The sequence below is a fragment of the Narcine bancroftii genome, chromosome 6, assembly GCF_036971445.1.
Source record: "Narcine bancroftii isolate sNarBan1 chromosome 6, sNarBan1.hap1, whole genome shotgun sequence".
Lineage (NCBI taxonomy): Eukaryota > Metazoa > Chordata > Chondrichthyes > Torpediniformes > Narcinidae > Narcine > Narcine bancroftii.
In genome coordinates, this window is record NC_091474.1 from 72,346,847 (window position 1) to 72,373,287 (window position 26,441).

A 26,441-nucleotide genomic window follows, 5' to 3' on the forward strand; every position below is an offset into this window, starting at 1 on the left:
TTGGCTGCCTGCCCATCTGAGCTCCCAATGATCTGAATGCACACTTAGCACCTGGTCCCTTGGCTTGAACAACATAGGTACTTACCACGGTCAAAAGTATGACCCGTGTAAAAGTCAACTCCCCCTCCCCCCTGAAAAATCAGTTGAAAATGTTTGGTGATTACATGAGTATTTATACAGTAATTTTTCCCTTCCCTCACACCCATAATACGCATAACCCACCTTGATACTAGAATTCTGTAGCCTTCAAAACATTTTATTAATAATGCTATTAAACAAGTGGCTAGTAGTGGTGTCAAATTCTCTTCCCTGCTGTAACAGTATTAACCAACTTGCATCCTTGATCATTTGTAATTTCAGGAAGCAAATGTGGAAACTGGAACAACAATCATTTGTGTTCTGGTGCTGGGAGGGGCCTGCTGAATCCTAGAGCCTGCACTGAATGGGATTCATTCAGTGCTTTGGTAGGATTCTGCTCCTTGTACCCTTGGCAGGAATGGCAATCCTTTGTTAACCAGTGAACAGCAAGAGGATTTCAGATTGGGAGTGGGCTGCTTGACTCCTGTTGGGTGGTCCACCATTCTAGCTGACCTGGTCTTCATGTGCACTCCGTATTTACAATTGAACTTTTAATGAACTTGTTCAAATCCTCTTTGCAACTAAGGCTTCATCAGATTGGACAAGTGCAAATATTAAAAAGGGGATAAGGTTCTGCTGCTCTTATTGCTAGTGAAGGCTTCTGGATCATGTTGAAGGTTCAGATCTGGAGCTCGGGTTACCGATGGTTTGGACTGGAGTCTGTGTGGCTGCAGGAGGGCTGGAGGAGAATCCGTGGACACTCGGTGACCCTGTGGGGGGACTCTTTTTCTCTGACTGTATGTGGCACTGGGCAATTCCTGCTGATGGTGGATCTGTCCTCCCATTGGGCAGACTAAAGCAAATTTTGTGTAATATTACAAGTATTCAATTACATGACAATAAAGAAATCTTGAATCTTGTATTTTACTGATGAAAATAAAAACACCAGGAGTAGAGGTAACATATCAACATAAAGAGAATACAATGACTAACAGGGACCAGAGCACATGGTCAGCAGTGTGTCAACCCATGGATGCTGGAGTGTCAACTTTAATAATTGTTCCCAAACATACCTTCACTTTCATGCACAACATAAAGAGCAAATTCATCCGGAACATTTTCCACCTGCAAAACACATCAAGAAAATGAAGCGAATAATTATTTATAATTTTGAAGTCTTCAAGAACAATTAAAATGTGAGGAAATGGAACTTCACCGTGATTGGAGCTGGAGAGGTTGGGCAGTAAATAAGATGAATGAATGCAACAGGCAGTGTTGATAATGTGATGGAAAACTACCATGATCACCGGCTCCTGGAGAGCGGGACATGGTGGAGGGACACGTCTGTGACTGCACATTTCACTGTGGCCGTGGAAGTTACTGTAATAGTAATAGTGAAGTCTCGCCACAAATTCGAGCCAAAGATTATGTAGTTTTAACCCATGCTCTGGCCTCACTTACCCTGAATTTATTGAGCAGCAAAGACAGTACTTGTGAGGTGTTCATGGTGCTATTCACACGCACGTTGGTCACTGACCCATAGGCTGGGGTAAACACGGATGTCTGCAGGTGAAAGACATATCGGTCATGTAACATAAGTGATGTCTGTTACCATTGCTTGGACTTGAGAACAACTTCTATAGGTGCCCTGTGGAACATTTACTGACTGCTTGTGCGACGGCCTGGTTTGGGAGATCATGTGCCCAGAAAGTAGCCTCTGGCCTGACCTCCCATCCATTGCAGACATTGATGTAAGACACCAGCTCAAGAAGGCAGCCAACGTCATGAGGAACCCCATCACCCTGGTTATAACCTCATCTCACTGCTATCTTCAATGCAGAAGGGTGTAAGTTAGAGTTGATGTGTGGCTGCAGTAAGCAAGGATTTCAGTGGATCTGCACGTTGTACATGACAATAAACTCTCATCACCACTCACCATCAGATACATTTCATGTTATTAATGCAATAAAAACAATTCATATTTGTGGGGTTATTCCAACTCTAACACAAAATAGAAAAGTAGATAAGAAATTAAAAAAGGAGAAATAAATGTTCACAGTTGCAGTTCGTGCAAGAAAAAAGTGATGTTACACAGACTGATCTTTGGAGGTTCTGGCATAGTTTATGGTTTGGACCAGACAGTCCCGACCTTTTTTAGGCTATGGACCCCCTAGGACTTGCTTAAAAGTTTATGGGCCCCTTCCCTGTGAAACATTCGTTTAGTTGGTTTCTTCCACACCTCTCTCCTACCGACTATGTAAAAAATATTTCTGGTATGTGAAGTGAAAAGAAAACAAGGCTTTTACTTAAATATGCTGTGGCCCCCACCCCACAGTGGGGTGGTTTGGGTGAAATGGGACATTTCAAAAATCTGATAGCGGCTGGAAAAAGAGTGATTTTGAACCAAGAGGAGCTGAAATTCAGGCATCTTGAAGGTAGCGATGAGAAAAGGTTGGTACCAGAATGATGATGTTGGCCGATTGTCAAATAGAACTCTAGGATGATTAATGATTTGTATTTGAAGAACGGCACCTGGAATGGCACATTTCTTGTTCCTGGGGTCGAGAGATGGGCCAAGCCATGCACTCATTCTCAATGGCTAATAAACACCAGTTAACACACAGTGATGCTGGAGGAACTCAGCCGGTCTCACAGGAGATAAAGATATACAACTGACGTTTCAGGCCTGTGCCCTTCCTCCAATACGTTGAAGAAGGGCTCAGGCCTGAAACGTCGCTAATATATCTTTACCTCCTGTGAGACTGGCTGAGTTCCTCCAGCATCTATGTTATGACTACAATCACAGCATCTGCAGACTTTTGTGCTTCACGTCATAAGCACTCTACCCCGACAGGTAAATGACAAGCTTGGAGCCATCACACCAAAGAAACAGTCTTTTGTCCTGAACAGTCGGCAGCAAATTGTCTTGGTTACCCTAATGGGAAACACGCCTGTTCTCCACCTGTACCTTGTGATTGTAGAAGTGCCCGTTGATGGAGAACCGGTGCCGCCTCATGCGCTGAGTCTCTCCTGCTGTATGACCTTTCACCCGGCGCTGTATCAAACAACTTGCGTCGCTCTTTGTCCGCATGAGCTGTGGGACTTCATCCTCGTATGTAGTGCTACTGGATTCTGGATAAAAGAGTGCTCAATAGGCAGAGGGCAGCACCATGAGTGTCCGTGTACCACAGACCAATCAAGGAAGGAGACAAAACCCTTAAAATATAATTTACGCATCTTGGATCATTCGTGGCAATTTGCTTTGGAGTTAAAGATGTTACCAGAGATTGGAGCACGTAATTGGCACTAGTTTTGACAGGAATGATTGGGAGATACTGTTTGTGGGAGATGGGAATGACTGGGAGGAATAGCCAGGGGCGACATCAGTGGTGGGTAGGTGACTGGAGGGGTTTTGGAGAGATGGGATCTACATTTGGAAAGGTGAAGACTATTGCGTGGCTTCAAATAAGGGACTGAGTTTTTAAAGAGGTGACCAGGAGATCTGACTAGGGCAGGACATATTCTACTTGGACTTTAGCAAGACTTTTGATGAGGTCCCATGTGACAGGCTAGCCTGGAAGGTGAGATCACATGGTGAGCGGCCAATTGGAGAGAAAATTGGCTTGATGGGAGCATGGTAATGGAGGGTTGGTACTAGATTGGAGACCTGTGATGAATGGGGATCGGTGCTGGGTCCACTGTTGTTTTATATAAATTAGTGACTTATACAAAATGTAGCATGAAGATTTAGTCATTTTGGAAAATAATATAATTGGCAGTGGAATGGACAGGTTATTTCAGCTTGTAACAGGATCTAGATCATCGGGGAAAGCAACCCATGGACTGGCAGATGGAATTTAACTCAGAGACAACAGAATCTGTGGGATGTACTAACATGGTAACATGGCAGCTGGTTCGGGGAGATGGTGGGGGGGGGTTACCTCCCTGTTGACCAACACTAGTTCTGGGGTTGGGTGGGTACCTCCCTGTTGTGCCCCGTCTGGCTAGTCTCATTGTGCTTACCTCCAGTCCTCTTGTTTGCCATGATTTGGGCAGTATTATCACTGTTGGTTGACTCTCTTTCACATAAACTGGTATTTGTGAAGGTCCATGACGTTATTCCTTTTCTACAAGGGTCAATGAGCAGATATTCATGAAAATCGCACCGTGAAAATAATGCAAGAAACTGTAACAAAGGGATTCTGGAATCCTCAGTAGAGTTCGAGGTGCTGGAGGGACTCAACAAGTCAGGCAACATCCCTGGGTAGAAACCATGACACGGATTACCCTCAACCACTGAATCACAGGCCCCCAATATCTCCTGATACTCTAAGTTTTGGGAATTACGGTTATGAGAAATTTAATTCCCGGCTGGACGTGAGCCGAGAGCTGTTACGTGGGCTGGATTCGAGAAGGGAGGAGAGAAACAACGGGTGAGGGTTATAATCAGCAATTCATGCCCTCAGTTTGCACAGTGTGAAACAGGAAAGAAGAAGCAACGTTGTCAGTGGATTTGGACAAAGATTAGGAATAATCTCAAAGTCTGCAGACACTGCAGCTGAAGTAAAAACACGATGTTGGGAGAAACTCCGCAGGTCAAACTTTATACAGCAAAGATAAAGGTTCAGAACCAACGTTTCGGGTTTGAGCCCTTCATCAATTTTTATCGAGGTCTAAGCAGAATGTAAACAGGCACTGGCACCCAGCAAAAAAATCAAAGAAAATAAATAGGTATAAAAAAGGAAGTTTAAAATTGGTGCTTCACCGTTAGTTTGACAATTATGCTCCTCGCAATCTCAAGCAACCGGGAAATACACTTATTTGGCATCATCTACTTATCCATATAGGGGCCAGATACCAGGGGGTTTACTATATTGCTATAAATCACATTTCAAAAATAAATAAAGAGTGCAAGGAATGAGGATAAAGTGAGGTCGAGTCTATGGTTCACTGACTCGAAACATCACCATTCTTTTACTTTCACTGATGCTGTTTGACCTGCTGAGTTCCTCTGGCAGAGTTTGTTTACTTAACTACCTGCTAACTTTTTATGTTCATGCACAAGGACACCCAGATCCCTCTGCACCATCATAGAACACTACTGCACAGAAATAGGTCCTTTTTGGCCCTTCTAGTCTGTGCCAAACCATTTTTTCACCTCATCCCACTGACCTGCACCCAGACCATAGCCCTCCATACCCCTCCCATCCATGTACCTGTCCAAATTCTTCTTAAATGTTAAAATTGAGCCCACATTCACCATGTCAGCTGGCAGCTCGTTCCATACTCCCACCATTCCCTGTGTGAAGCAGTTCCCCCTCATGTTCCCCCTAAACTTTTTCCCTTTCACTCTTAACCCATGACCTCGGGTTTGTATTTCACCTACCCTCAGTAGAAAAAGCTGACCTACATTTACTCAGTCTATCCCCCTCATAATTTTAAACTCCTCTATCAAACCTCCCCTCATTCTTCTATGCTCTAGGGAATAAAGCCTGTTTAACCTTTCCCTGTAACTCAGTTCCTAAAGTCTGGGCAACAGGTACTCCCAACTTGCGACCTATGCAACTAATGTACATCTACACACACAACTGAAAATTTGTTAAAAATTAAAGAAAAAAATATAATATTACACAGTTTATGCCCTATAATAAGGATTCAGGGCATGTAAGAACCAAAATGTATCCATTTCTCTTGTTAGTTGGTGTCCCGAGGGCCATAGACTGGGTGCGGCCATCTTGATTCCTGTGTGCATGCGCGAGTCTTTGGTTGGCACATGCGTGGGGGGTTCGTGTATTGGAATTTGGTTGTGCACGTGCGAGAGTTAAGGGTGCAAATTCAATATAATTAGGGCATTTAACTCTTGCATGTGGCAACCAAACTCCAATACATAAACCCACTGCACGTGCGCTAACCAAAGACTTGTGCACGTGCACAGGAATCAAGATGGCCACGCCCAGCCTACGGACCCCGGGACGCCGACTAACAAGGTAAGTACACAATTCTGACCTATGTCCATTCTTCGGTATGAATTACGGTCATAAGTTGGGAAGTACCTGTAAATCTTCTCTGCGCTCTTTCGACCTTATTGATATCTTTCCTGCAGTTACATTTAGTTAGTGTCCCGCAGTTCGATGCTTACTTGTGCAAATTCATCTCCTGATCCAAATGGAGCAGTTTGGAAACCGAGAAATGGATTCGCTCGTTATCATCCTGCATCTGGAGTCTTATCGGTCTCCTTAGGCCCCAGGATATGTTCAGAAGCCCCTCGATGATCAGTTCCTCTTCATCCTAAAGGAAAGGCAAAAGTTCACGGTCAGGAAGCTGAGTCTGGAGCCCACAAACTATCCCTGTGTGTATGGCCACACAGTGGTTATACTGCCCTTGTAACTGGCAGTGAAGGCAAAATATATGTAGGTGCAGTACATTCCTTGGCCACATGATAGTGCCCAAATTCCATTTCTCCCATCTGTGCCCATCACTGGCGTGGTTAGGAAACAACTAATTTCCACCACATCCAGCGACACGTGCACGTAGGACATCACGTGCATTCCCGCCTGCCTGCTCTATCCTCGTGCCCCAAACCTCATCCCATCAGCACATTTTTGCCCTGCTTCCTCATGGATCCCTAGCTAAAGCAGAAAGCTGACCCAAATATGATGAGCTGAATGGGCCTCGTGCTGTAGGATTCCACAATTCTCATGAAAAGGCTCTGATTTGTTCCTTTGAACTCCAGACAAACAATTATGAAGTATAAATATTACATTTCAACAACTAATCAGGAAGTCCAATAACTAAATCTAATCATTTTACAATTTTTGATTTACTGTTCCATTCTATCTAAATTACCATGGCCAAGAACAGAGTAATTGAGTTTTACAGTACAGAGATAACATCGGACCAATTTGTCAACTGAAGCTCATTTCATTTGCCTGTGTTCGGCCAAATTCCCTTCAACCCCTTCCTATCCAAGCACCTGTCAGCTCACTCCACACACTACGCACCTGTGCTCCTCAGATCCCATTAAATCTTTGCCCTTTCAAATGCCCTCTAGTTTTAGACTCTCCGACCCTCTCTTCTCCTACTGTGACTTTTACCTTATTTATGCCCCTTCTGATTTTATCTACCACCCCGTGGTTCCCCCTCAATCCCCCAGCTCCAGGAAGAAAAGTTCCAGCCTACCCAGCCCTTTCATACCTCAAGCATTGTGTTCTCGTAACATTTTCATGAATCTTTTCTGCTCCCTTCCCAGTTTTATGATTTATAAAGACCCTTCAGAGGATAGGGAAGATCATTGGGGGCTCTCCTCCTACCGTGAAGGACGTCTACATCACTCAATGCAGCTGAAGGGCAGTAAACATTGAGAAGGACCCCATGCACCCCTCATGTGAACTGTTCTCCCTTCTGCCATCTGGTAGGGGGTACCGTGGTACTCAGGTCGTTGCGTCCAGTTGGGTAATAGCTTTTCTCCCCCAAGCCATCAAGCTCCTGAACTCCCAGAACATATGTGGATAGGGTACTGTGGACATTTAATGTATATGCCTTAATATTTTACTTATTCTAACATATTTATGTAAATCTGTTCCGTGGTCCTGGAGAAACACTATCTCGTCTTTACCGTGTGAGCAGGGGATGAATGATAAATAAAGGAGACTTACTTTTTTCCTACAACTGAGTGACTAAAACTACCTACAATACTCCAAGGGTAGTCTCATCAATGACTGATTGCTATTTCATGATATCACATCTCCTGCATCGAATGCCCTGACCGATAAAGACTGCTCGACCCCACCGTCTCGCGCCCCCCACTGACCCCCGTCTCCTTGCTCAGCCCACACCCTCTCCTTTGAGTTTCTCCTTTCTTTCCGCCTCTCCCTGAACTCTCCTCTGAACCCTCCCCCACCCCACCCTCCCCTGCCTGCTGCCTCTGGTCTCCCCAGCCCTCCATTCACCCCCCACCCCAGATCCCCTCACCTCTCCATTCACCCCCCTTCCCAGGGTTTTCCCAGCGTTTTTCTCTTCTGCCCTCCCACCCGCATTCACCTGTTGGACTGTGCTCCTCCCCCCATTTTATTCAGGCACCTGCCGACATTTTGCCCAGTCCCTGATCAAGGGCCTGAAACGTTGGTTTTGTACCTTTATCTTTGCTGCATTGGGCTGATAACGCCTCAAACCGTGCATCTTGGCGCCTCACAGTTTGGCGGGCAGCAGCCTCCTTTGAAGAAGACCGCAGAGCCCACCTCACTGACAAAAGGCAAAGGAGGAAAAACCCAACACCCAACCCCAACCAACCAATTTTCCCTTGCAACCGCTGCAATCGTGTCTGCCTGTCCCGCATCGGACTGGTCAGCCACAAACGAGCCTGCAGCTGACGTGGACTTTTTTACCCCCTCCATAAATCTTCGTCCGCGAAGCCAAGCCAAAGAAAGATAAAGGACACGGTTTGACCTGCTGAGTTTCTCCAGCATTTTTGAATAAACCAACCTAATGTCCCCCTCACCATCCCATCTGGGTGTGACGCCATTTCATGGAATATGTCCCTGTACTTCTTGGTCTCTCTGTCATATACACTTTTCTGGCACCACTATCTACTATCGGTCTGGTTTAATCTTCCTAACTGCAACACCTCACACATTTCTGAGTTAAATCCCATCTGCCATTCCTTGGTCCACTTTCCCAGTTTAATGTCAGATAACCTTTGGCACTTCCTGAGAAGACCGAAGAGGGCAAGGCTACTGGTCACCATTATGTCAACTTGCTCCAAGAGCTCTATTGAACGCGTCCTGGCCAGCTGCATCACAGTACGGTACGGTTGCTGCAGGGAAATGGATCGGAGGTCAATCCACAGGACCATGAGAGTGGCAGAGAGAATTACTGGGGTCTCCCTCTCCCATGCGTCGTGATGTACCAGGATTGTTGTCTGAAGAGAGCGCACAAAATCTTTCAGCTGCTCCCGTCGGGGAAGAAATCCAGGAGTATCAGAGACAGGACCACCAGGCTGAGGAACAGGTTCTTCCCACGGGCAGTGAGAATGCTGAACGACCAAAGGAGCTGCTCACACTGACCCTCCGAGACCCACGTAGAATGCTGTTTCATTGGGTTGTTCTTGTCTTGACTTCACTGTCACCCAAAAACTTACTCACCACCCTAACTACACTGTTATTCAAGTTGTTAATATACTGAGGATGATACATGATGATAGACCTAGCACCGATCCCCACCATACACCACTGGAAACAACTATCGTGTAGATTGTGGAGGGTCACGTGGCCTCTCCATCTGGAACCTGGTCGGAAGTCTCATCACTGCCATTCAAGGTTAAACTTTGCCCACCCATTAGTTGCCACCTGACCATTGGCCCCTTTAAATCACTTATTGTGTAGCCCCTTTCACATTGCCGATTCTGTGTGGGTTACCCAGCTAATAGCAGGTCTGTTCCTGGTCATTGTGCAGTGTGAAGTGTCCTAACCTGGCAGGGTGAGTTAAATTCCTGTTAAATTCAACCGGGCTCTGAACTTGGTGGGGGTAAGTATCAGAGCCCAGCTGAGTTAACTCACTAATCACCTTCCGGCAGTTTGAAAGCACAACCTGCTCTCGCATCATCACTGCTGGAGGTGGGACCCCCCCCCCCCCTTTAAAATGCCAGGTTGCTGATTAACCAGGTAAATCATGGTGAAGCGGGAAAAGATCCCGAGTGCAGCAGGAGGCCCGGTAACTTTTCCCGCTTCCTAGGGGAGGGTTGGCAGTGTGAAGGGGGACTGATTACTTGGCCGGGCTCCCCAGCTTACTACCCTTTAAAAGCCCACCACGTGCAGCTGACCAGTCCCTTTGTTCCTGGGTCCTGACTACGAATGCTGCTCTACGCCAGGTCGTGAACTCTGGTCATTGCTGGAGGATCGTTGGTAAGGTGTGCACCCCATTTAGATCAAAGTATTGTATGGGAAGACCTCGCATTGGTACAGGGAATGGGGAGTGTGTGTTGGAGTCCCTGTCTTGTAAGTGTGTGTTGTTTACTGAATATTACTGCACGTGTGTGTGTGTGTGTGTGTGTGTGTGTGTGTGTGTGTGTGTATACATGCATGCGTGCACCCACTGGTATCGGAGATCGCTGTGTCCAATGTGACTGTTTACATCAGTGGTTCTCAACCTTTTTCTTCCCACTCACATTCCACTTTAAGCAATACCTGGCTAATCACAGAGCACCGATGGCATAGGGATTAATTAAAGTGGTGTATGAGTGGAAAGAAAAAGGTTGAGAACCACTGGGTTACATTGTTTAAAATACCAAGTGTTGTTTTGTTTCCCCATATGCGCAATACAGATCATCCTTTGTTTGTTTAGCTTGTGTCTGGATTTGTTTCTCTATGAACCCACCGAACCTGGTTTGATCACAGGTAACAAGATCTCAGGGAGGACCTTGTCAAATGCCTAACTATTCATGATCCTCCAAGAACTCTGGTGGAAACATGACTGAGGGTCCTGAACAGTGAGACGTGCCTGGGGTCAGATGTCGCTTTTGAGACTTGCCTCTGCTTCCGAAACCTCATTGCTCTGTCTGGATTACGATGTTCAGAGGGTGGAGCAGACATATGGGGATTTGTACAGCAAACTGTTCATAACCCTTCAGGTTGGGTGCAAGTTGCATCCCCACCTCTCCGATCAACGTTCCAACAGCCAAGATTGAACACCCTGAAGTTCAAACCGTCTGGTGTTCCGATGAACTCTGGGCTCCAGGAAATGAACTCCTGGTTGTCAGACCACAGGCAGGAACCAATGAGGATGAAGCTTTCATGTGGGGTTATGGGAGCAGTTGCCTCATTCTTGGCTTCAATGAGTCACATTGCTGCAACCAGAACACGTTCATTCAATCTTCTCCAACCCTGCCCTCGCCCTTGCCATCGAGTTCCCGGCCTCGTCAACAGGTGCCCAGGGTCCAGTGATAGATCTGGCACCTGAGGCTGGGCATCAGCACGAAGTGGAGATCGATAAAAAGACGTTTTAATGAAGTGTGTCACTTCTCAGAATGAAGGCGGAGACTGCATGTCTTAAAAGGGCAGAAAATTCACTGAAGAAATGTTTCTAAAAACATGGCAAACGCATTGTAAAAGAAATTTTCATAAAAGATCATTCCCCTGGGGCTCTTTCACTGCAACATTGGATTCTAGAAAGCTGTGACATCCCAAATCAAATCAGAGCAGCAGGGACTGCAGGAATGGACGACTTCCGTAGACTGACATATGCCACGCATTAAAGTCACCAGGAAGTCAAAGATTCTCTGGATAATATTCACTGCTGTTTGGTTCTTGCTGTGGTTTTACAATGGAAAATCCCAAAACAGGTTGAAGTAAATTAAGGACAAAAGGGGCAGGCAGGGGGAGTTTGGGAATATTCAGCAGGTAAAGGAGCCACAACATGGATATGAGGCTTAGATGAAAGTTCCCTGAATGTTCACTAATGAAGCCGGTTGTCCTTGGAGAATTCATGAGGGGGTGAAATTCTACAACATCTTCTTGTCTCCCAGAGCAAGTGGGAGAGGTGAGTGCAAATGCAATGTTTAAGGGACATTTGGGTATGGGAAATATGAGAGGGCGATGAGATGAACTCAGGCAGATAGGTCCAGATTGGGTAGATGGGTTAGCAAGGAGAAGTTGGGCTAAAGGGCCTGTTTCTGTGTTGATTCTAAAAGAAAGAGGGGTTCATGTTTCACAGAGAACAAAGGGATTTAGATGCACGCCCAAAAATCTCAGGAGGTGACAGCACAGGAAGATCAGGTGTGGAAAGGTTGTACAGTATCATGGTCTTCTTTAACAAGAGCACAGAAAAGTGCGGGGGCGGGGGGGGGGGTGGTGGGGGCAAATTTGCTGAAGGTAGGAGCCGTTTACAATAAACTTCAGATGTTTGAGAGCCACAAGACATGAAAAAAGGTTAGATACACGTTTTCACTCTTACATGCACATTTTGATATTAAAAAGTTTATATAAATATGAAGATTTATGTAACAATATTTATGTATTCAGTTTTTAAATTGCTAATTTGTATTAGATTCAATAATCAAAATGCACACGTGAAATAGTTGAATTTTGTGGACCAATTTTGAGGGTAAAATTTAGGGATTGGTTAATACACACATACAACTTTTGACCTCTGTAAGTACATGAGTCATTTGAATAGTCAGAAGCTCAGATGGGTAAACGGCAGGGACCAAGTAGCAAGTCTGTGTTTGAGACATCAGCGACTCGGATGGGCGGGCGAGCGGGGCGTTGGGAGCTCGGATGGGTGGATGGCCTGGATCACACTTGCACTCCGCTAATCCCATTGCCTGTAACACTGCCACACACGCAATGATCAGACTAACACTACAGTGCAAAAATACCTCTGTGAGCTTCACATTCATGTCAAAGAGCCACAAGTGAATCACAAGCCGTGATTTGGTCACCCCTGATTTAGTGGTTATGGTACAAATATCTAAAATATCAGTCAGACCACGGCTGGCATACTGCATGTAGGAAGGTGAATGCACTGGATGGAGTGCAGAGGGGATTCTCCAGGATGTTCAAACTTAGACATACAACACAGGAACAGACCCTTTCAGGTTCCCTAGGTGAAGAGTTTCATTCATGAGGAGAGACTGGTTCTTCTTCAGTGGAAGAATGTGGGGGACTTGGTAGAGGTGGACATAATAGAACAGCACTGTTGCCGCGCCAGTGACCAGTTTCGAATCCCGCACTGTCTGCAAGGAGCTTGTACGTTCTCACCGTGTCTGCACTGGTTTCCTCTGGGGGCTCCCGTTTCCTCCCACCCTTCAAAACATATGGGGGTATAGGTTAATTGGATGGCATGGGCTCATGGGCCCAGAAGGGCCGTTACCGTGCTGAATGTGTAAATTTAAAATATAACTGTAGGGATTTAGGATAAGGGCAAAATGGTATAGAGGGGATCAGTGGAGGAATATTGGAATCTGTGAGGATAGAGACAGAACTCTCACTGAAAAATATCTGGGAAAGCACTTGAATTAGCTATGGGCCATGAAAATGAGGTTAGTATCAATAGGTATTGGTGGGTCAGCATGAACATGATGGGCTGAAGGGCCTTATTTCAGTGGGTACAGCTCCAGAACAATGGTTCTTGTAAAGCGTTCATTCCTATATACAGTAAAAACCCCAGTATCCGGAATTCAAGCAGCTGGCACAAAAAAAATCACAGAAAATAAATAGGTAAAAAACATGGAAATTTAAAATTGGCGCATCTCACAGTTAGTTCACCAATCATGCAACCAGAAAATACACTTACCCGGCATCTACCAATCCCCGGAGGTGCTGGATACCAGGGGCTTTGCTGTATACTGTACTCAGAAAGGTTGTGTGGGCTAACGTGTTTCTGAGGGAATGAAATCTTCCCCACATCTGTCCTCTTCCCTCTTAGCTTTGTTGATGCTGATCGCCTGGTGAGCTCATTCACTCTCAAGCCACAATCACTGACAGGGAATGTACACTGGCATGGTTCCATGCTGTCTGTATAGAAGTGTGCAGTGGAATGCAACAAAGCCAGTCATCCAGTGATCACTAAGCATCTGGTCTAAATTCGTTCCAGATGGAATGACAACTTCTCCTTAGCAACAAGTATCATACGTCAACTCGGTTCAGTTGTCCATCGCTGGTGCCTTACAGGAAGCACCAGCTCTCAGGGAAAGGACCAGGGAGACAGCTGGCTGGAAGCTGCAAACCACGGCCTCACAATTTTGTGGGCTGTGCAATATGACATCAATGTAAAATGGAAGATTCCTGAAAACTGAGGAATCAGGAAATTTTCATTTCAGAATGATCCTTGCAGAGGATTCATGGAGTAACCCATGGACCGGTAGTGTTGCCCGGTGCATTGGGGCACAACCGGGTGTGGGTCCGAGGCTGGGTAACCTTCACCGACATCCCAACAAGACCAAGATATCTAACAGATTTACTTTCACCTTTCACAACCTCAACCTGCCCAGGGCAGTGAAAAGGCAATGAAATAGATATTTTGCAGTAAGGTCACTTGTACAATGTGACGAATAGTCTTGGAAACCATGACGATTTGCTTCAAATGCAATGCAGTGTAGTGCAACACCACCAGTGGCTCAGGTTGGTGGTGATACAACCACCAGCCTACTCCAGGGGGTGACCTTTGTACCTGCAGGAAGTCCATTGAGGAGGCTGACTCCACCTGGCCAGCTGTCAAAAAACCAACCTGAATATAAACCCGAGCCAGTCCCTCCTGGGTCAGTCACCATTGGGACTGAAATTGGTGTACAGACTTTGAATGATTGAAGCCTGTTGTACTGTCTTTTCCAGGGTTTGTGTTTGCTTGCTGCACCATAGGGTTCCAATTCTGCACTGTCTGTAAGGAGTTTGTACGTTCTCCCCACTTCTGCTTGTGTTTTCCCGGAGGGCTCCGGTTTCCTCCCACCCTTCAAAACGTACCGGGGTCAGTGGTTAATTGGGCTGCACAGGTTTCAGTAGCTGGAATAGGCTTCTACTGTGTTGTAAAACAAAATTAAAATTTGATTTACATTTAAAAGGGATGCTTTATGAATGGCAGAGGTTTTGCCTAAAACCCATCTTCTTTCCATCCAGTCCCGACAAATGTACTACCTTTGAAACTTTCTCTTCTGGTGGAATTAAAACACAAAACCTTTTTAACCACATATTAGCTGACTGATTCAATGAACACTGAAAGCTTGCCAACAAATGATTCAAAGATAGTCATAACGTGCCATTCCCATATCCTCTCCGATTAATCACCATCTCTCTCAGAACAGCGAGAGGCTCATAGCTCAGCTGTCATACTGTGGAAGAGCAAGTCCCTGACCATGTGTGGTCTGTGCTGTGATGACGATGATCAGGACTCTCTGGTGGGGAGCGGTGACAGTGCTGGCTGCCAGTTCCCTGTCCCTCAACAGCAAAACTCTCAGACTGAAGGTGTCACTGTGTGTCGGCCTGCATGCGGACCATGTTGTCCATCTCCCAGCAATGCTGGACAGATCCAGATTCATTAATACACAGGAAGTTCAGCAAAAGGACCAAAGGAGCAGCAATGGTGAACATCACTGCCGAACATTGTTCAGCCACACAAGAGGGGAGTAGGGAAGACGAGTCTGGGCAACAGAGTAGACGTCACACACAACACAAGATCTCTGTTTTAATGTAATCATTGTCATGGAGTTATACAGTCCCTTCAGCCCTACTTGTCCGTGCTGACCAAATTCTCAGCCTGAGCTGCTGTAAATAGTTGCCTGAGTTGGAGTCCAAGACATTTGTTCAGTCCTAAATGGCCCATCCTTCGTTCTGAGACTGAGCCTTTGTTCTAGACTCCTCGGATAGTGGACGCTTCCTCTTTGTGTCAACCCTCCTTGGAATTTTAAACATTTCAATGAGTTCACCTCTCATTTTTGTGAACTCTGGAGCGCTCAGACAGTTCCATCCATCCCCATATGACAGACTCATCTGCTCCAAAATCAATCTACATTTCCACCTGATACTGTGCACCAACCTCCTGTTTGACACCTCTTCAAATGTCCTTTAGAAACATGAATACAGTAAAATCCCCATTATCCGTAATTCAAGCTACTGAAAGAAAAAAAATCGCGGTTATTTCCCTAATCATGCAACATGCAATCTCAAGCAACCAGAAAGTTCACAACCGGCATCTACCAATTCCCATAGGTGCAGGATACTGAGTGGTTTTATAGTACATTACATCTACTGGGCGTGTGTTGCCTGCCTACATTTGGTTCAAAGATCTCCAGTTTGACTGATAGTAACACCACAAGTTCCAGCCATTTGCTCTTCTGTCTGGAGGTTTCACCAAGTGAGAAGAGAAACTTTCAGATCAGTGAAAAGTTAGGGGTTAATGGAACATAATTCAAAATTGTGATCAAATTCAGTTTTAGTGGGGACACACTGGGATCCCTGGCAGGTTAGAGCTGAGGGATTAGGACAAACAATGCCGAGGACTCAACATTCGCTGCCTCTACCATATCAGGGCTCCCACAAATGTACAACGAATATTACATTGTAGGTTATTTCTGCATAAGAATTTTTTTTACATTTGTGGCAACAAGAAAGGCTTGCATTTCTATAGCAACTTCCACATTCCTCCCAGAAACAATTGAAACAGCACAAGATACATTTTGTCTTTAGATCAGGATTCTCTGAGTTCCACCAGTATTTGAAGAGTGTTGTGTTCACATAGAGCACCAGACAACCGTAAACCATGCGCAGTTGGCGCAACACTGTTACAGCACCAGTTTCATGGGTGTGAATCCTGCGCTGTCTGGAGTTTGTGTGTTCTCCCCATGTCAGCATGGATTTCCTCTGGGTGCTCCGGATTCCTCCCACATTCCAGATATCTGGGGTAGCAGGTCAATTGGTCACATGGGTGTATTTGGGCAGCATGGGGCCAGAAAGGCCTTTTCCTGTGCTGTATTTCTAAATTTAAAATAAAATTGCTGTGGAATTTACCATGGGATGGGGCAGCTGGAATTCACTCAACTGCAAGTGTAAAGCAAAGGGCAGTACTGGTCTGCAAGGAAGCTTCCGAGGCAGATGACTGAGCAGCGGATTAGGAGCTGGTATTTCCTGGCACCATGTGCACCATATTACTGATCCTCAACATTAGGGTCAGTAAGATTCCAATCAAAAAATTCCAGCCAGCTTGGTTTCTGGGAACTTTAATGCTTTTGGCTATGAATCTCATCCTAGGGGAGAGAGGGACTTTATAAAAACATTCCAAAGAGCTTCAATTGTCCTGAGCTGGCAATGTTTTAAAATGCACAAACATCAGCATTGAACGAAGCTTATTTGCTCCTATGGAGGAACATTCTCAAAAAGATTACCTGAAAAAAGGGATGGGCTGGAATTTAAAAACTCCTTCCATTTTCAGTAGATCGCACTGTGTTTGGTCTGCTCAACAATTCCTCGCATTGTGAGAAAGATTCTCAGACAAACAAAGAGGAAGTCTAGGCTGGGTAAGTGGAACAGAAACTTCAGCTCTGTCCGCTGCAATAGCAGGGATCTCTCCCAGTGGCCACCCATTTCAATTCCATTCTCTTGTTGACATGTTTGTCCGTGGTCTCATCCACTGTCAGTCTGAGACCACCTGCAAATTAGAGGTACAACAACACTTCTTCCGACTGGGCACCTTCTAACCAGATGGTGTTAACATACACTTCTCCAGTTTCCGTTACCCCTCCCTTCTTATTACTCCTGTCGCCTTTCCCCAACTGTCTTTCTCGCCCCTTTTCCCTTTGTCTCCTTTCAGAGACATAATCAATTCTCACCTTTCCTCTTATCATATCCAATTGACACCTTTTGTTGGTCTGGACCCCTCCCCTGGCCAGTCTTCAGTCTTTGTTCTGTCACCTTCCTGTTTTTTGCTTATACCTTGAAGGCGGCTCAGGCCCGAAATCTCGGTAAGATATCTTTACCTCTGAGTAAAGACCGGCTGAGTTCCACCAGCATTTCCGGGTGTTTTTACAGCAATCACAGCATCTGCAGGCTTTAGTGTTTCACTCTGCAAGAGGGACCAGAGTTGTTACAGGAGCCTTGCACCACTCATTTTAATTTGCTCTCCCCATTCTCCACATTTACAACAGTTCTGCAGCTTAGAAACAAGCAGATCTGCATATGCTAGAGATCGGATTCCAAAACAGAAAATGTTAGAAATAGTCAGACGGTCGAGGAGCATCTAAGGCAGTGGTTCTCAACCTTTCTCTTTCCACTCACATCTCACTTTAAGTAATCCCTATGCCATCGGTGCTCTGTGATTAGTCAGGGATTGCAATAAGGTGGAATGTGAGTGGGAAGGGAAGGTTGAGAATCACTGATCTAGACCCAATTGTTACTGAAATATTTTGCTTGAGAAAAATTGTCATTGGCCCATTTCCTTTGGAGTTCTGAAATCGTGCACATAACGAGTCAATGAGGGACGACTAAAACAGTGGTTTTCAAACTTTTTTCTGCCCATATACCATCTTAAGCAACCCCTTACTAATCATAGAGCAGTGATGGCATAGGGATTTCATAAAGTGCGATGTGAATGGGAAGAAAAAGGTTGAGAACCACTGATCTAAAGATACAGAAACAGAATAAATCTTTTTGGTGAAACACTAACAAATATTCTCTCTGCAGACAAACACAATGCTAGAGAAACTCAGGAGGTCAGTGAACTTTACGTAGCAAAGATAAAGATACCTAACCGATGTTCTGGGCTTGAGGTCTTCATCGTTTGAGCAAAATGGAGGCAGGGCGGAAATTATGAAAATTAATGAAGGGCTCAAACATAAAATGTTGGTTATGTATCTTTATTTGCCCCTGTGTTTCGCAGTTTTAAATTTGTAATCAAACAATTCACATGTAATTAAAATGCACATTCTAGATTTTATTCAGAATTATTTGTATAGATTTAGATCAGGTGACTGACTTGGCCATTCCAGAATTTCCAGTTTTTAGCTTTGTACAACTCCATTGTTGCTCAACAGTATGTTTGGGATCATTTGCTGTAGGATGAAGTGCTGTCCAATGAGTTTGGAGGCGTTTGCTCAAACTTGAGCAACTCAAATGTTTCTATACACCTCAAAATCCATTTTACCACTGCCATCAGTAGTTACATCAGTAGTTACATCAGTAGTTACATCATCAACAAAGTTAAGGGTGTGGCGGCTCACCATAAGGCAGGCGAACCAGCCCCGCTTGTAATCCACGTAGCAGGGCAACCAGCCAAAATGGCGCCGTCAGGGGTTTCCCTTCCTTCCAGCTCGGGACTCAGAAACCTGCACTTTGGGACCACGTGACGCCCGGATGATGTCAGCGCCCACCAGCGCAGTTCTCAGCCAGGTCCGGGCTGGGAGTATGAGTGCAGCCCAGCAGCCTGCAATAAACTAGTCTGCTCACTGAGCTCAACCCGACTGGTTGCACGTGTTTTTGCAGGAGCAGGTGTAGCTGCCGCTACAATTGGTGACCCCGACTGGTTCAAATGTCTTTGAACCCATCATGAGCGAGCCTGGGATCAGCGCTATAGCCGTGAAACTGCCTGAATTCTGGGTTCAGGAGCTGGAGACCTGGTTCGTCCAAGCAGAGGCTCAGTTTCACCTCCGCCAGATTTCTTCCGACACAACCAAATTGTACCATGTGGTCGCTGCCCTGGACCAGACCACCGCCAGACGCGTGCTGCACCTTGTTCAGCACCCACCTGCCGAGGACAAGTACAAGACCATTAAGCAAGTGCTTACCGTGTCCCTTGGACTATCCAGACACCAGCGTGCCACTCGGGTGCTGCACCTCGATGCCCTGGGGGACAGGTCCCCGATGGAACTGATGGACGAGATGCTCGTGCTCATGGGTGAGAACACCAACTGCCCACTTTTCGAGCGCATCTTCCTCAAACATATGCCTGGGGACATCTGATGGTTGCTGGTTCAGGGAAGGCCCAAGATCTATGGCTCACACAATTCTTGGAAGGCACAGTGGTCCAGCAGGTCATGAGGCACGGGCACGACCATGCCAAGCCTGCCCTTAGCGCTGTGGTAGAGCACCCGGCCCCTGCAGGGGCCCCCGAGCATAACCAAGGCCACAGCATCCACTTCAGGCCTCAGCTTCTAACACCAGCGCTGGGGAGCCAAGGCTCGGGAGTGTCGTCGGCCTTGATCGTTCCAGGGAAATGACCAGGCTGGCCGCTGTTAATGGCTGTGGCAGCTGGCCAAGGACATAGCCTTCTCTACCTGCGGGACTCAGTCAGTGGCCGGCAGTTCCTCGTTGACACTGGAGCCCAGATCAGCGTCATACCGGCCACGGCCATTGAATCCAGGAACCAAACTCATGGACCTCCCCTCTGTGTGGCCAACGCAATGACAATCCGGACATATGGAGACAAGACAGGCCACTTCCAGATCGGCCAACAGAATTTCGCGTGGAGGTTCGCCGTCTCGTCCCTCCCGACTGCCATCCTGGGTGCAGACTTCCTCCTCGCACACAGGCTTCTGGTGGACATTCGAGGTAGGCACCTGGTGGACGCCCGTACCTTCCAGGCCATTTGCCTCGACGCCTCCCGCTCGAAGCAACCGCAGATAGCTACAATCAACATGCCCAGAGACGAGTTCCAGCAGAATCTGGACGAGTTCCCGACACTCCTCAAGCCACAGTTCTACACTGCCTTGCCGCACCATGGGGTGTTCCACTACTTCCTCACCTCAGGGCACGCTTAGACTCCTTCAAACCCCCACCGCCACCCAGGCATGGGACCAGCCCGACTGGCGAGCTGCTTTCTGCGGAGTTCATTTTTATTCAGCAGGGCCAGACCACGGCACATCTGCAGCGACCGTTCGAGGGGCTGTACTGAGTTATACAGCGTTCTGGCTTGACGTTCACGCTGGACTTGGGTGGCAGGCATGAGCTGTTTACCATGGACAGGCTGAAGCCAGTGCACCTCGATCCCACCGAGCCAGTGGTCATTGCCCAGCCCAAGAAGCGAGGCCGCCAGGCAAAAAAGGACATTGGTGCTGGTTTGGGGGGGGAGGGGCTGTGTGGCAGCTCACCACAAGGCAAGCAAACTGGCCCTGCTTGTAAGCCACGCAGCGGGGCAGCCAGTCAAATTGGTGCCATCGGGGGTTTCCCTTCCTTCCAGCTCGGGGCTCAGAAACCTGCGCTTGGGGTCCACATGACACCTGGATGATATCAGCGCCCACCAGCGCGGTTCTCAGCCAGGTCCGGGCTGGGAGTATAAGTGCAGCCCAGCAGCATGCAATAAACTAGTCTGCTCACTGAGCTCAACCCGACTGGTTGCACGTGTTATTGTAGGAGCAGTGTAGCCGCCGCGACAAGGGCACCGTTACCTGTGGTGGCTCTACGTGCCCAGGCCATAATACTCTCACCACCAGGTTTCACAAATGAGGTGGTAAGTTTTGGATCTTGGGCAGTTCCTTTATGCCTCCACACTTTGCTCTTGTCTTCACTCTGATACAGGTTGATCTCAGTCGCATCTGTCCACAAGACTTTTTTTTATCTGGAATTCTGCAGGCTCTTTAAAATACCTCTTGGCAAACTGTTATCTGGCCATCTTGTTTCTGTGGCTAACATAGTGGTTTGCATTTTGCAATGAAGCTTCTGTATTTCTGTTCATGGTCCTCCACAGACAGTGGTCATTCATCCACACCTGCCTCCTGAAGAGTGTTTCTGATCTGTTGTACAGATGCTTGGGGATTTTTCTTCATTATGATGAGAATTCTTCTGTTATCAGCAATGGAGTTTTCCTTGGAATACCTTTGCGATTACTGAGCTCACTGGTATGCACTTTCTTCTTAATCATGTTCCAAACTAACCATTTTGGTAATCCCAAGGTTTGGGCGATATCTTTTATCTTATTCTTATTTTTCAGCCTCATAATGGCTTCTTTGACTTTCATTCGGCACCACTCTGGTCGTCATGTTGAAAAATGGCCACTGCAGTTGATCAAAAGCATAGAAACAAGCCTAGCTCTCTTCTACCTGCACCAATGAAGTGTTTAAACACACCCGAGTACTCACAAACACCTGTGAAGCCAGATATCTCAAACATTATGGTGCCTTGAAATGAGGGGACTATGTATAAAAAGATCTGTAACTTCTAGATGGTCAAACCAAAAGGGGTGGGGTTTCAGAAGCATCTTAAGGCCAGAGCGAGCTGTTGAGCAAAGAGGTGGATTGGAGGAAATCAGGAATCTTGCACCATTGATCTTTTTCATTCAATAATAAGTAACATTTTATTGAACTTTAATGTCCAGGTTTGGATGGTTATAAGTGAAAGGATCCTCAAACTACAATTTTTTAAAATTAGTAGCTAATGCACCACAATGCAGTGGCAAGAAAGTAAGGTCACTTCATTGAGTTATAAACACTAATGTAAACCAGATTTGAATAACCCCACAGAAAATAACTATCATTTTCACTCTATAAGATCTGGTACATTGCTTGGCCAACACAACTATTTTATTATTATTTCTATTATGTGGAAGTCAAACTTTATAAGATGGACGACCAATGATTTAATGTGGGCAAAAGGAAATGCAGACATCAAGTTCCTATGCAATATGTAAGTCTCTTCACTGAAAAGAATTACATAATCTCTGTTTAAAGTGTTTTGCAATGTAGTTTCAAGTGTGACACACTGCTTCAGACATGAAATTTCAATCACAGCATTTTTCATATCTCACACTGAACAAACATGTCTGTCTTCTGCTGAGATTCAGAATTTATCTTTGTATCCTCCCCTGTCCCATGCATTTGGGACTTTACCCAAATTCATTTTGGAAGTTCCCACTGAATCTTCCTGCGCAGCCTCAAATCAACTGCCTCCAAAATGATGGTCTGGGAAGCTGGCCCAAACAGCAGCGTATTCCAAATCTGAACCTCTGGCTTCTGAAAACATGAGAACTACAGCGAGACATGGTTGGCTGCAGGAAAGTTTTGGATGAGAACTCTTGAATCACAATCTCAGGAGATACCTACCCAATCCTTTTGAAAGAATGAAGAGATTATTGTCATTTAGATATGTACAATGTACAGATGCAATTATTGTTTTACTTGCTGCAGTTTCCCAGGTACTTAACCAACAACAATTAAGTCTATTCATGTGCTGCGTCAGTAGTGCAGAGTGATCTTTGATGGTCTTGAAGTAGCTCTGTGGTTGGAGCAGTACAGGAAGGTTCAAGAGCCTGAGAACCAGCCTATTTTCCTGGGCTGTGGTAAGTGGACATCTCAGGGACTCAGACCCTACACTGAAAACTTTGTAGATCTAGGCTGAGGGACCAAGCAACATTGAGGGAGCAAGTAACCTCGCACTTAATGTCATTAAAGCTGATTGTTGACTTCAGGAAGGGAAAGCCAGAGGTTACGATCCAGTGATCATTGGTGGATCAGAGGTGAAGAGAGTGAACAAATATATGTTCTGGGAGTCACTATCTTGGAGGATTTTTCCTGGACCAATACACTAATGGCATCGTGAAGACATCAGCACCTCTACTTCCTCAGTAGGTTTGGTATGACATCGGAAACCCTGGCAAATTCCTACAGAGATATGGTGGAAAGTGTGCTGACTGGCTGTATCATGGTCTGGTACGGGGACACCAATAGCCCTGACCCTAAAGTCCTGCAAAAGGTAGTGGGCACATCTCAGGACATCACAGGCAAAACCCTCCCCACCATTGAGAACATCTACAGGGAACGCTGCCGTCGGAGAGCAACAGCAATCATTGAAGATCCACACCACCCAGTGCATGCTCTGTTCTCGCTGCTGCCATCAGGAAAGAGGTATCAGTGCCACTAGACTCGCATTACCAGGTTCAGGAACAGCTACTACCCCTCCACCAGACTCCTCAACCGCAAACTCAATCAGGGACTCGTTTAAGGACTCTGACTTTTGAACTTTGTTGTTTTTTATTACCCTCCCTGTTTTGCAGTCAGTTGATAACATTTGTTTACATGTGTATGATGTGTGCAGATGTTTTTTGCACACTCAAGAAGTGGAAATTCTTACTGGCACACAGGAGAAAGAATCTCAGGGTTGTATGTGATGTCATGTATGTACTGTGACAAAAAACCTGAATCTGCTGGTGAAGGTACAAGACCCATGGGCCAACACATCCCTGTGTGATGGCCAATATTTATTTCTCGAATATCTGAGATTAACTGCCCTCAACACAGAGCATGACTTAATGTGGGCACCACAGACGTCACTGGCCCCTTGGGCAACATAGGCATCACAGGCCTCTCGGCAACACTCTCACTAGTTTACTCTCTTGGGGCAATGATCTCTTGAAATGGCATTAACCTTGACCATTAAATAAATCCCTCTTTGCACAGAATTTAAAAAAAAACTTATTTTAGGATGAAGCAGTCAGTGCAACACTGTTACAGCACCAGCGACCAGGGTTCAAATCCCACACTGTCTGCAAGGAGTTTGTACGTTCTTCCTGTGTCTCCGTGGGTTTTCCCCAGGGGCTCGGCTTCCTCCCACCGTTCAAAATGACCAGGGTTGTAGGTTAATGGGCTGTAATTTAGAAACACATTTGAGGGTAGATAGCCCAGCAGAGGATCAGACCCTTCAGCCCTCTATTCCTGTACTAATCATGATATCAATTCAATTCATTTAATCTGTGCCGTTCCATTCCATGAGACCATAAGATACCATTTAGCCCAGGGGTGTCAAACTCAAATTCACGGAGGGCCAAAATTAAAAACTTGGACTAAGTCGAGGGCCGAACTAAATACTTATTGAAAATTTTCAACAACATCTGCATGTTTTCTCTTCTTTCAACATATGTAATGTTAAACTTTTTCTTATTAAAATAAATGTTTAATAATAGTTTTGGATAAACTCTTTCCAGAAGCATTAACAAATGAGAAATAAAATATTCAATAAATAATATTTCTCTATAGAGGATTTGTCAAATGTTGCTAGTGTGCTGTCGAATAGTAAAATCTGAGGGCTATTGAGAATGTGGGAGAATAACATGATTCCTGAAACAATCAAATGGGTGACTGATTGTGGGCATGAATTCTAGCAGGGTTATTTGCCATGCCCTTTTTCCATTGGTACAGATATCCTTTGATTTACACACTTTTCAAGTTTTATGCCTAATGAGCTTGTATCCAGGTGCAGGACCATTTTTAACCAGGAATATATTTATCACTGTGACATGGAACTATTGGAAGATCGTTTTATCCTGAGATTAAAGTTCATAATCCTTACTCAGGCCTGTGTGCGGGAGGGCGGGGTTTGCCTGTGATCGGGTTGGACAACGACAGTGCAGGGGCATCGGCTCTTGCTGCAAGGCGGCATCTCGGCGGATCAGCGGCCCCGTCACCGTGAGTCGCGAGTCGTCCTGGCGAGATCAGGCCCGAGGCCTCCGGTTCCGGGCGCTGGGAAGCGGCCTTGGCTTCCCCTGACACCGGCCAGGCCCCAAAACCAGAGTCCACGGTGAGACCCTGCAACGTAAACAGAGGAGGTGGGGGCGATTAGCGGGCTGACGCCAATGCATTCTGGGATTTGTTGTATTACTGTGCATGCGCTACACTGGCGCGGCGGCCAGCGGGCCACCTCTAATACATTTTTGAAATGATCTTGCGGGCCAAATATAATTATATAATTTGGCCCGCGGGCCAGAGTTTGACATGTGTGATTTAGCCCATCAAGTCTGCCCTGCCATTCCATCATGAGCTAATCTATTCTCCCACTCAACCCCACTCCCAGCTTTCTCCCCATAACCTTGGGTACCCTGACTGTTCAGATTCCTATCAATCTCTGCCTTAAATGCAATGACTTGGTCTCCTCAGTTGCCCATGGCAGGAAATTCCAGAGGTTCTCCACTCCCTGGCTAAAGAAATTCTTCCGCATCTCTGTTTTAAATGGGCTACCTTCAGTCTTGAAGTTGTGCCTTCCCTGCTTACACCACTCATTCTGCAGTCCATTCCAGGCACCTACCACTCTGTGAAAGCCTTACCTCCCCACCCCACCACCCCCATCAAGGCCATGCACTCCAGTGTTTGACATTCTGTCGGGGAAAAAGACTACCAAAACCTCTCAGTTTTCTAAACCTCTATCAGCTCTTCCTTCAGCCTCTGATGGTCCAGAAAAAGGAACCCAAGTTTGTTCATTCTCTCCATAACTCATACCCTCCAATCAACCAACAGCTTAGCAGCTCAAAATGAAGCATTCTTTTACAGAAACATCATCCCATTTTGCTTATTGAATATTGCACAAATACCAATGCTCCAGTTCTATGTCTGAAGAATCAATAACTTGTCATTTTCTGATTAAATCAGTGCAGATTTAGGTTGATACCTGTGAATTCTGTGTATTCCTTTGCATTAATTCAGTTACTGGCTACAGCACAGATGCGTGCCGAAGGTTGGACTTTGTCTTGAAACCACAGGTTTCATAAATACATGGAAAATCCTGACAGTTCAGTGTGTTCAGAACCGGATATTTGGAGCAGCCAAGACACTGTGTGGCCACTCAGAAAGCTGATTGAAAAGTTGAGGCCTTGGCTGCCCCTTGCAAGACCCCTACAGCCTGCCAAGTTTCCAAGAGTATGAAGCAGTGAACTTCAAAAATGTAAATAAGGGCAAACAAAAGTGAGCAGAATCCTCCATTTTGATCTTGCAGATCAGGTTTACGAAGTAAAGCTGGGGATTGGGAGGCAAATCCTTTTCATGTTAATTAAATAGAGGGAATTGGACTTTTGCCTAAAAGCATCAAATTGCAAAATGCATGGGCTCCAATAAGAAGCATCCCTTTAAGAATGTCTTGTGCAGAGCTGGTTGACACGGCACCTTCCAAGGACGAGGGTGAAGAAATGTC

General features: G+C 45.9%; 1 protein-coding gene across 5 annotated transcripts in view; it reads right to left on the bottom strand.

Annotated features, from left to right (window-relative positions):
- The window catches only part of rassf4a (Ras association domain family member 4a), a 101,691-nt gene that overhangs the window by 3,193 nt on the left and 72,057 nt on the right, over positions 1-26,441 (bottom strand). For all 5 annotated transcript variants that reach the window (XM_069885317.1, XM_069885315.1, XM_069885313.1 and 2 more), the window contains 5 exons: positions 6,218-6,366; positions 4,102-4,205; positions 3,047-3,210; positions 1,540-1,641; positions 1,152-1,203 (listed from right to left, as the gene is read on the bottom strand). In XM_069885317.1, the coding sequence (XP_069741418.1) occupies positions 1,152-1,203; positions 1,540-1,641; positions 3,047-3,210; positions 4,102-4,205; positions 6,218-6,366 (571 nt within the window). The remainder of the gene's footprint in view (positions 1-1,151; positions 1,204-1,539; positions 1,642-3,046; positions 3,211-4,101; positions 4,206-6,217; positions 6,367-26,441) is intronic.